Genomic DNA, 11,650 nt, shown 5'->3' with positions numbered 1-11,650 from the left:
AACTGCCGTTCGAGAACAAACCCAGAATCTGGCTGCACTGGAGTCTGGACGCCTTGCCGTATATGCGTATGTCATATAGGATTGTATGTGAAACTTTGGCATCCGCATTTGCTCCGACTTATTAATGGGCTTACGCTATGCATGAAGTCCCATTTGAAAATGTGTGTGTTTTGCTGCAGGTACCGCCCATACACACTTGGCTGAAATCTGTACAAGAAAAAGTGTAAACTCCGTGTTAGGACTTGAATGTTGGACAGATGCTGGCTGGCTGCATCTACCTCCAGTTTGAGCCACGAAATGGCAGTCGTACGAGCAGTCGACGGATATAGGAGCGGGTGGGCGTTGGTGTCACAGGCTAAAGGGGTAGTTCTATCAAGGCTTCGATTCTGAGTAGCGCCAGACATAAATAGTGTCTGTGAACAGCGACATTCTTTTATCTGAGCTTCTTCAGCAGAAGGTTGATCGACAATCACGACGCAACCAAAAGCGACACCAACAGTTTTGATACAAACAGGGTCCAAATTTCAGTTCACTGCTGAACAGGCCTACTCTGCGTCCTGCAAGAAGCCAGGGTTCATCGGAGCTCGACTAGAGGTTCGGGCCCACAAGGTGCTCCGGATCCATCGGTTCCCCGGTTTGCCTACAGTTTTGTTTGATCCATGCAGGATATTGAATCAACAAATTCCCCTTCTGACGGAAACGACACAAATTGCTCCAAGTTGGGTGAAATATGGGGATGACTTGCATTGGCTTGCAGAATAGAGAAGACACAGCAACATTGGAAGTGCGCAAGCCATTGAGATAGCATGGAACCGTCTCGCTGCTTCGAGTTGATGAAGTTTGGGTCCCAGTGTGTCTTGTCTCAATGTTGTCTCAAATGAGACCGTCACCGAAAATCTTCAACAATTGGGGACTTACCTTACATATATCAGAATTCTGGTCTCAACTTACATACCTGAGAGCCCTGTGAGGAAATGGAAGCCAATTCGAAGATTTGGAGCATCTAGAGGGGAAGGGCATTGGCCACCTAGCATAAACCAACAGGGCAAAAAATCGTTTCTTCCCATTCCAGCTACGTGGGATCGTGAATCGTGATAGCCGTGTGTAAGATGGAAGGCGCTCGTTGCAAGGACCTTTCGCGTAGTGACTTATAGCCCCAGCAACAGAGGCACTGAAACTCCTTTCCGGGGAGGTCCTTTGGTACAGAGCAAACGAGCCAGCGAGGATTTAAATTATCTTAGTGGAGTCGACAAGGCCCAAATTTCGTGGGTCAGAAACCAGCTCATGGCAGGTTTGGAAATGGCCATGGACGGAGTTGGTACTCTTGGACTAGCTTCTGCTTCTTATGAAGCGAAGCGAAAGATCATCTCTTGGATGGCAACAAGTAGCGCCGGCTCTGGGTTTGTCTTGGCTGGGCCCGAGCTACCAGCAGCTAGTAAATACTTAAGGTGAACTGTGATTTGCTAATCATCCATGAAAATGAAAACAGACACGAGCTGCTTCCCCTGAAGGGTGCAGTTCCAGAAACCAAGAAATCGTCCATTAGCGGAGAGATTTACTTCGAGCCAGGGTTTTTGCTGAGGTTTGGAGATCAGGAAAAGAACTGAAGTCCAAGTTTGCCCGAGTATCTTGAGACATTGTACACCCTGCTTCTGACAGTAATATAACTGCTAGCCCTCGTTGCTTGTAACATTGAGTTATCGAAGATGGTCAAATTTGGCGGGAGATCACCTCAGTGGCTCTGGTGGATGCAGTTTTAGCAAGTGGACGCATGCAGTGGGCGCAATCTGGGTAGTAATCTGGCTTGGGGTGGTGCGCCTTCGAGCCCTTCACCTACCCAGCTCGGGTTAAGACCCTCCGCTCTGGGGCGAGGCTCTAGCCCTGTTCGCTGTCAGGACGACCTGTCTCGGCCGCTCAGTGGACGGGGTGAGCTTCTGCTGGAAGCTTGGGTGGGCTCAGTTGGCGATGGCTAGGACGAGGTCAGGGGCTGGTTTATCTCGAATCGCCGTTGTGCTTGCAACTTGTAGGGCAACGGGAACGACCAATGGGTCTCATTGTTGTGTGGCCAGATAGAAGCATTGCTGTGGCAGGGCCTCCCTCTGAGCAATTCTTATGGGAGTATGTCCGAAGATCCAAAGTCGATTGATTGGAATATTTGGTTAAGGTGATGATGTAGATAGTGGAAGTTGTGGTGCGGTACATAAAGTTGATGGTGTTTGGGTGAGTGGATGAATGGAGCTTGAGCTGGAGAGGGAGGTCGGATTGGATGGAGTGGACAAAAAGGGTCGGGGCGACGGCGACGGCCGCAGGGTTCTTTCTAGCTGCAGGTTCGTGCAGCAGAAATCGCCCACTGTAAATTGATGGCGGGGCCTTTTTTTTGGTAGGTTGGGGGTACTTGATGTTTGGTGGATAAATCCCCAGAATCTTGTGTACCTGAAAACGGATGAACTGGAGTCGACTGAGACATACTGAAAAGCTACTGGTGTTGTGGTCAGCTGGTAAACTCTATAGTCAAGAATTGGATTACGGGCAACGACAATGATGACGGTTACGATTGAGTGAACTTAATTACGATCGAACTTATATGTCTCTCTCTACCTTAAGAACAAGACGAGGAGCAAGTTGGATATTGTCCCAGTGGAGGGCTATCCTTCATCCTTCTGTACTTCAGTGGTTACTTGGTGCTGACTCTAGCAGTTAGTTGGTACATACCTTAGGTAGCATTCTGCCGTAATCTGTATCCGTACCGAACCGTGCCTTAATAAGGTACGTTCGATTTACCTTACCAATTGAAGCTTGCTTACCTAGGTCATTAATCTGTCTGCGGACATTATGTTATTGTTGCCGCTGCCGCTGCCACTGGCCAAGTCGAGCCCGCGCCCACTCGTCCACTCTCAGGTTGGGATTACCCACTCAAATGGAAGCACACGCCCCCCTGCCCGGACCTGCTTGTACTGTACCTACTTGCAGGTAGTCCCATCTGTAGTCGGGTCTGTAGCTCACATTCCCTCCCCCCCTAAAGGCCCCTACCACTAAGAATCCTCCTCACTCCTCTCTCCTCCAGCTCCTCTCTCTCCTCCGGCCTTTTCCCTCTCCACTTGCATTTGCATTGCATTTCGCCCATTTCCATCCATTCACCAACTTCAGCCGGCCGAGCTCCTGTTTTCGCCCATCATCAATTTCTCACCTCGAAAGTCGCTCTTTTCTGCTGCTCGACCTGAGCTCGACTTGAATCTGAGTATCGTCACCGCTCTCCTCGATTCATCTCTCGACACCGCCCCTTGGTCCTCGGAGATCGCCCAATCTCACCTCCCGTCGCGCGTAAAACCACCCGACAACAAAAGTTGACTGGTCGATCACGATGAACTCCCAAGGCAACAGTGATGTCTCCCCCGAGGCTATGCAGTCGCGAATTCAGCAGGCTCGTCGCGAAGCCGAAACTCTGAAGGACCGAATCAAGAGGAAGAAGGATGATCTCGCCGACACAACTCGTACGTGCTTCCCGATTGCCTAGTCGCCCCGAATTCCTCTGGGAAACGAAACGAAGATGGCTATCAACAATGACATTTATCGACACGCGTCTTGTCAACATATCGTTGTAAAGTATGAATTAATGCTGACTTGGTCCTTCTCAATTGTTTAGTTCGCGCTGTCGCACAACAGGCTCATGAGCCTATTCCCAAGAACCAGCTTATGAAGGCCAAGCGAACACTGAAGGGTCACCTGGCTAAGATTTACGCCATGCACTGGTCGACCGATAGGAGGCACCTGGTTTCGGCTTCTCAAGATGGCAAGCTCATTATTTGGGATGCCTATACCACCAACAAGGTCCACGCCATTCCCCTGCGTTCCTCCTGGGTAATGACTTGCGCCTATGCACCCAGTGGTAACTTCGTGGCTTGCGGTGGTCTCGACAACATCTGCTCCATCTACAACTTGAACCAGCAACGCGATGGTCCTACCCGTGTTGCTCGTGAGCTTTCTGGTCACGCCGGTTATCTTTCCTGCTGTCGATTCATCAACGACCGCAGCATCCTAACATCCTCTGGTGACATGACCTGTATGAAGTGGGATATTGAGACAGGCCAGAAGGTTACTGAGTTTGCTGACCATCTTGGTGATGTGATGAGCATCAGCCTCAACCCTACCAATCAAAACACCTTCATCTCTGGTGCTTGTGATGCTTTCGCCAAGCTTTGGGATATTCGCGCTGGAAAGGCTGTCCAGACCTTTGCTGGCCATGAGTCCGATATTAACGCCATCCAATTCTTCCCTGACGGCCACTCTTTCGTGACCGGATCGGATGATGCTACTTGCCGTCTCTTCGATATCCGCGCGGATCGCGAACTTAACCTCTACGGAGTAAGTGTGGACTTTTGCAAATTGGTTCTTTGACTCAGACTAACGCAATTGGCAGTCCGAGTCTATTCTCTGTGGTATCACCTCGGTGGCTACATCTGTATCAGGTCGTCTTCTATTCGCTGGTTACGATGACTTTGAGTGCAAGGTAAGACATATTTGTGCTTGTGATTACAAGCTCGTCTTCTCTGGAACTTGTGAGCTAACGCAATCATTAGGTTTGGGACATTACTCGAGGCGAGAAGGTTGGCTCTCTCGTTGGCCACGAGAACCGTGTCAGCTGCTTGGGCGTAAGCAACGATGGCACAAGCTTGTGCACAGGATCTTGGGATTCTCTGGTAAGTTTCTGTCAACGACAAGATCGTACACCGAGAGCAAAATGACTAACAACATTAGCTTAAAATCTGGGCATACTAATTGTTCCTTGCGACTATGAACCTTTTGTCTGGATATATAAATGCCAGTACGTGCCGCGGCGACTATACCATCTGTGTTCGAACGATTATATTGCCCATCGAATCCGAAATCCAAGGACGCCTACCTTGATCGCGACTACTAGCGAATGCAGGACGACGTGACGAACCGCACCTTACCTTTAACACATACCCCTACCGACGACTTTCCCCGGCCGGACTCGATTATTCGTGGTGGATTTGGGGAAGAAAATACACTGGCTGATGCGATACCTCCTTTTCATTATTCCCTATTTACTGTTTTCCCCGTTTCCTGTTTTTTCTCGCACCTGCAAAATTCTCTGCACCATAGTTTCCCCTTTTCTGACACAACGCGGGCTGTTAGTAATGGGTGGTTGTATTATTGGATGGGTTTCCTCTGTTCAGTTGCCCTTTGTATGCGTATCGACTCGACGGCACATGTCTTTCGGTTCCGGGCCGTTTCTACTGCAAAACGAATAATTCAAGGAGCCAAGATCTGCAATGCCGTGGGGGACGATTTTATATGAGGGGAATCCACGGGAGTTGACGGCTATACCGAGCAAAAATTTCAGACCTCGAGATAATACATCATGATGTTTCAAAACTATACGCCTTTTCTCCTGCCATTGCGAATTTTTGCCGACGTTCCCATTGTTGTGTCAACTTGAGGCCTGAGTCTCGGCGCTGAGCGCGAGCTTGAAAGCTCCGACTGGACCACTGGTCTCGACGAGTAAGGAACATCCAAACACACCGTTTATCGAATCCGTATGGCAAAGGGTTTCCAGGGGGTTATGGCAAGTTCGGACGATAGCATATTGATGTCACACCTGTTCGGTATCGCTCTTGATGTCTTGTCACTGTTGCTTCCGACAATTATAACCAATGGGCAGGCTTTGGCAAGGAGAGCCTAGTGGAACACGATCACCAAAAAGGGAGACAAGCGTCGCCAGTTGTATAGTGTACTTGCTGTCAGACGTGTGTGTTAAGTCAGGCGGCTACTATAGATAATGCGTAGGTGCTGTAGAAGGGACGAAATAGACATTCTAATAAATTTTTCCGTCAACGTTCCACACTTAACCCTTTTGTCTTGCCGGGAGGCTAGGCATATTATATGGAAATTTGTTTATAATATAAGGCATGAGTGAGCATTGTCTACAGATTTCTAATGATCCTACGGGACTGAGAATCTGCGAGTTTGTGACATTAGATGATGACTCCCGTTAAATGAACTCCATAAAGTGTTGGATGAATGATACAACGAGGTGCTCATTGTCTGTCATAGGCACATTGTTACTAACGAATGATGTTTGGTGCTCGTCTAGGTAACCAATAACACATGTTAAGTCCGTCTCGGGGAATTAAGTTAACGAATACTTATACAACAGAGAATGGCTCTGGTCATTGTGTTACTGTCTCCAAGTGCCTTGACAATCCAGCTTGGTGAGGGTTGAGACAATTTAAAGGACGGCGCGCGCGCACTTGTTGACTATCAGTACTTTCACCTTTTTCAAAAACTGGAAAAGTTATAGAAACTAAGGGAAGATTGGGAAAATAGTTACCGTATGTGGAAAGACGATGCCATCCTCAGATATAAGAACCAATGTGGAGAGACACACAGGACTTTCACAAATCTCGTCATATATACCTACCGAAGAACACGAAGAAACGGGACTGAACAAACCTGCGGGCATTAATACGATAGTATAGCCAGTCTGAAGAAACCCATGGCAATGAAAGAGCCATTTGTTCTTCTCTCACCAGTTATGATAGTTGAGTAGAACTGGGCCATCCCAGCACAATACTTGACGAGAGCAGAAACAAGGTCAAGACGATGAAATCAGCCATGACGTACTCAGAACCAGGAAAAGAACACGACAACCAAGATAGATACTTCACGTAGGACGATGCGTCACGGGACATAGACGAGATGCGTTGTCAAAGGATGGTATCACAAAGCCCGTGTCTGACAATGGCCCGAGGGTTCTCGTGGTCGCCGTGATACACTGTTGGTGAACTTGGAAGAAGGCATGCCATGAACGCATTCGACACTATGCCATGGTTTGTTGGCGGTGCGGGCGAGGCTAACAGTATAGTGAAGCTGAACTGTTGCAGTTCGGGGCATAATAGTTGTGACATGTGTCAGGAACTGATGAATGCTAAAACTTATTGATCAAAGTGCAATCAGAAACAGGGCCCTAAGTAAGACGGTTATCGTTCTAGAAGGCTTCGGGGAAGCCGAAGCATAGATTATGCCAACGGCTTTGACCATGTAAAGGACCCCGCCAGCAACACCTTGTAATTTATGACATTTGAAATTCTCGTGACAGCTGCAGCCAATACCGATCTATACTATGAATAGCGGTGGCATAAGGTTCTGACAGCAAACTGCTATTGATTGTGCCTCGCATGAGTCAGTCAGCCTTGGCCATGCCATGATGTTATTGACGAGGCTGGGTCTGGGGAAATAAGAGTGGTATGGTCATTGCTTGTGATGATGTGCATTAGAAGGATTGGAAACACGCTAGAAGACCATCAGTAGTTGGGAGAAGGTTACCTTGGCCGTTATTTTTGCTTATTTTACAACAATGACTTGGTCTGGGTCAGTGAGGTTGGCCGACCTGAGTTGTCAAACCAATGCGCCCAAGCCCAAGATTCGTACTGTCAAAGATCGAGGCATGAATGGCTTTCAAGATTCGAAAGTTACTTCGAGATGTAAACAATGCTTTGACGGAAAGTACCAGGCGAGGAGGATTCACCACTGTTGGCTGCTGTGACTCTTTGCATTGTTCTGGCAACACAACCGACAATGCATTCACTCATCCTCAGGTCGTGATTCAAAACTGAAGTAACAAAGAGCCTGACCGTCATTTTCAAGTCCAAGCTTTGTCACCGCCTGCGCCTTGACGTTCCGTGTTGACGCCACGATCGTAGTCGTCATACTCAGCCATGTCGAATAGACGACCGAAGCAAGAGTCGCGTGCCGCCATCCTCGGCTTCTGTTATTTCCTTGACCGCATCCAATTGAATCCATGCCCTGGCTTGAAACGAGATCGTGAAACAACTGCGGGATACGCTAGCGACCTTATAGCCTCCCCTGGTATCATAGGCCGTGTGATTGGACCTGGAGATGAAGAAGCCGGGTCATGCTTATGCTACGAAGTTGGGGAATGAGTAATAAAAGAGTCAGGGTACGGGTCAGTAACAGGCAGAAACTTCTGATGAGCTTAGCTTGATTTTGATATGGCTTGCGAATGATGGTATGATGAATGTCCATCTGAAAGGAATTCTCCGAGGATCATTGATGCTGGCTTTTGCTCAGCCTGGAGATGAAACCCATGTCGTACCTGGCAGAGCGGATTTCTATACCTGTCTATGGTTGGTTGGAGATCCAAGATTGATTGGGGTTTGATGCCTGTCACTTCATGTCAGGAACCCGTGGCATTGCCGAGTCCGTCCGTTTCTGGATTGTCGCAGAACTTGATGTGAGTGAGTGTGAGTGTAGATGTGGATGTGGATTTGGATGTGGTGGTCCCGTTGCCTTGGGCGCTTTGTTTGATGCATTTCAAGCTCAGATCAGACGAGGCCAAGTTTTAATACGATCATGATCTGGTGATTCAACCATGAACGGTGTCTTCACGTCTTGATTTGCCATTAGATCGTATCGTCAAAGCGACCAAAGCAACGCATTCCTCTCCCGCATGCCAAAAACTGATACGTTACCTTCCATCACATTTGCCCCTGAATGGAACTGAACAGCCCATCTGGCTGCTGGGACTCACTGGTGCGACTTTGCCGCATCAAATCTCATTTCATCAACTTCTTCAGCAATTTAGTCCCATTAACTTCTCGGACCAGGTGACCCGTCCCGGAACGGAATGCAACATCATCGACCACTTGCCATCCATCCGTAGCATCCATATCCGGCCATGCCGATTAATAACACAGACGTAGCCTTTTGCTCTAAGTGAAGAAAAAATAAATAAATAAATAAATAAATAAATAAATAAATAAATAAATAAAACCGTTGTGAACCCTGGATCCTTGCTTAACCTGGAGCTATCCACCCCTGACTAGATACTCGCGTGGCTTGCATTTGAAGAGCCATTCTGCGCCCATTGTGTCTTATTGTTGTCGCATCAGAAAACTTCAGGACCCAATGATGAAAGGAAATCTTGATGGGCGGTCAGAGAACCTATTGGGGAATGTGCTCTACCGAGTCTATCTTGATCGAGGAGGTGGCTATCAAAAGATCTGCATTAATATAATTCTAAGGGCTGCTTTAAGGCATGTCTTAAGGTTATGGTTGGTATTAGCATCACCATACTCAGCTTACTATTCCACAATCTGATTGGTGCGCGATCCACCAACTGCCCGAAATGTTATACTCATTTCCATATCCATTCGAATTGAGTGAAGGCGTTTCTATTTCGGCGCCCTGCAACGAGCGCTCAATCCCTGCTCCGCCCGAGTCTTGCGCCCTCTGACCGTTTCCAGGACAGATCGCCAGGTGGCTCGACCGCGTTCCTCTATTGTTTCCTGTCGATTGCATGCCTGTCGTTTGCCTCCTTAAACATTCCTTCACCAAAGACTCGAATTCTGAAACAAACCAAGCTCGGAAAAAGAGGATCCCATCCCCTTAGACTTGGATTGCCTCGTCACCTTTTGACCCTTGGATCCAAGCTTTTCGCTCATCTCACCGCCCTGTTCCTGGCCATATCCTTGTCTGTATCGATAAACTCCTGTTTGCGTGGTCTTCTCTAACTCGGATTTCGCCTTTGTGTGCCCTGTTCTCCTCTACCTTAACCCCCCTTCTCCACATCTTCCAGAACGATACAACACTTGTGTTTCCAAGTTCGGCCCTGGACGCTGCTCTGGCATTGACCATCTTCACCTTTACACTTGTTGCGAGACACATACATATTAAACCTCCTCCTCCCCTCCAAATCTGCCCGTCATGTCAACTGCCGCTCAAGAAGAGTTTAACGACCTGGTCGCCAAGAACACATATCGCGAAACCCTCCACCCTGAGGACCGTGACGACCCCGATCTCAAGAACCACCAAGATCTTTCCGAAGAAGACGTTTTCCGTAACGCCCAGATCGATAACGCAATGCGCATGCCTACTGTCGATCGCCTCACCGGCGCTGGCGCCTCTGAGATCAAGCTCCCTCCTGTCTCTTTCGACAGTGGCCGCGCTACTGGCGTCAAGGGAGTCATTGCCGATGCGCGAAACTACGAGGCTGCCCGCAAGAACAAGTGGCGACACCGAGTCCGCACTGCCCGCAACAGCATCTTCGGCATTGAAGCTCCTACTCCTGTGAAGAGCGATACCGAGAGCAGCGATGACGATGCGAAGAGCGCAAGTGATGCCGACGAGGAGGCTTTCCTTGCTGAGTGGCGCGAGAGCCGACGACGTGAGCTTGAGAGCGAGGCCAGCCGATCTGTCAGAAATCGACGAACAAGTCCCAGTGTACGCATCTATGGCCGACTAGATGAGGTCGATGCCCTCGGATACCTCGACGCCATTGAGAAGGTTGGAAGGGAAACCACTGTTGTCGTGTTTGTGTATGATCATGAGGTATGCTTTGATCCACCGTTCCTTTAACCAACATCATGCTAACTCGTCTAGTGTGAGGTCTCCGCTACTATCGAGTCAGCACTCATGCCTATTGTCAAGACCAACCCCGAGGTTCACTTCGTCAAGGTCCACTATGAAGAGATCGAATTTGATAACGCTGCTGTGCCCGCTATGCTCGGATATCGAAACCAAGGTGACCTGTTCGCCAACTTGACAGGCCTGATCGAGATGATCCCTGACGATGAGACCTTTGGCACCTCATCGTTAAAGCAACTACTACAAAAACACACTATTCTATAATGTGCTGGGTCATATCATCTTTATTATACCTTTACCACCTTAATGCGGCCACGTCTACGACACACAATCATTATATTATTCCCATGGACATAACTCCAAGTTGATGTCTTTGATTACGATACCCAACCATGGCGTCGAGTCTACCTCAGAGAGGAAGACACGCTTAAAATTTCTTATGTTTTACTGGCATTATGTTTCTTCGTTGGAATATGAATGCAGCAGGAGGAAGAGCTAGAATACTGGACCTAGCTCACTTAGCTGAGAGAAGAGTGCACGAGCATAATGCAATGATATTGGAGCTTCTGGATAGAATTTTGACTTTTGCAATGCAGATAGAGATACCCTCCTACCTTTATGTGGACATGTAGACATTGGGGTACTTGGGATAGGTTAATCCTTGTGGGAGAAAGCGATTGAATTCCCATAAAATATATCATTTATACTACATCTTTTGAATTTCGAAATGCTGCTGTCAACAGGCCACTCTTTCAATCTGGTGTGCTGAGGATTGGACGATATATGGAAGCATGGTAAGCCAGGAACAATTATGGGATGGGGATAGACCCCTTATCAATATCCCAAATCAAGACGTCAGCTTACACAAAGGATGGGCTCTGATCCCTATTCTTCATCAGCTTATCCTCATGGAGATGGTGCCCTTGGATAAAGCTGATATATATGCGATCTGGTGTTGTGACGCCTGCGTGAGCAGATTATCCAACCAAGGGTGCCATTCTTCCCACAGAAAGGGTTACAATAGGACGATTGGTCCAACAAATTGCATCTTACGTCATGCTACAAATATCGTATACGTATGAGAATAATATTCAGACATGGGGCTGCATCTTATGGCGTCTGTTGGCTAGCTATTGTTGGTTTTGGGCATCGTATAAGTAGTTGAACAACTTGAACCATAGCGGTGAGAATGGTGTAATTAACAAGCTCGTTAAATGACTCTTCTACGAGTCTTATCTCGCGC

The 11,650-nt window shown here is 48.1% G+C and overlaps 2 protein-coding genes across 3 annotated transcripts; both read left to right on the top strand.

The window, feature by feature from the left end:
* Window positions 1–2,962: 2,962 nt before the first annotated feature.
* Window positions 2,963–5,940, top strand: FOXG_11532 (guanine nucleotide-binding protein subunit beta). 2 transcript variants are annotated; one of them, XM_018391204.1, is made up of 5 exons: window positions 2,963–3,491; window positions 3,644–4,362; window positions 4,418–4,507; window positions 4,578–4,697; window positions 4,756–5,940. In XM_018391204.1, exons 1-5 carry the CDS (start codon window positions 3,362–3,364, stop codon window positions 4,774–4,776), a joined length of 1,080 nt encoding a protein of 359 aa, XP_018249805.1. In that variant the 5' UTR covers window positions 2,963–3,361; the 3' UTR covers window positions 4,777–5,940. The 2 variants fall into 2 exon arrangements, with proteins under 2 accessions (XP_018249805.1, XP_018249806.1); XM_018391205.1 differs by having other exon boundaries at window positions 2,963–4,362.
* Window positions 5,941–9,243: 3,303 nt separating this feature from the next.
* On the top strand, window positions 9,244–11,489 carry FOXG_11531 (uncharacterized protein). The gene is made up of 2 exons (XM_018391203.1): window positions 9,244–10,371; window positions 10,423–11,489. Exons 1-2 carry the CDS (start codon window positions 9,748–9,750, stop codon window positions 10,669–10,671), a joined length of 873 nt encoding a protein of 290 aa, XP_018249804.1. The 5' UTR covers window positions 9,244–9,747; the 3' UTR covers window positions 10,672–11,489.
* Window positions 11,490–11,650: the final 161 nt, after the last annotated feature.

This window comes from Fusarium oxysporum, chromosome 10 (genome assembly GCF_000149955.1).
Source record: "Fusarium oxysporum f. sp. lycopersici 4287 chromosome 10, whole genome shotgun sequence".
Taxonomy (NCBI): Eukaryota; Fungi; Ascomycota; class Sordariomycetes; order Hypocreales; family Nectriaceae; genus Fusarium; species Fusarium oxysporum.
This window is presented reverse-complemented; position numbering and strand designations above follow the sequence as displayed.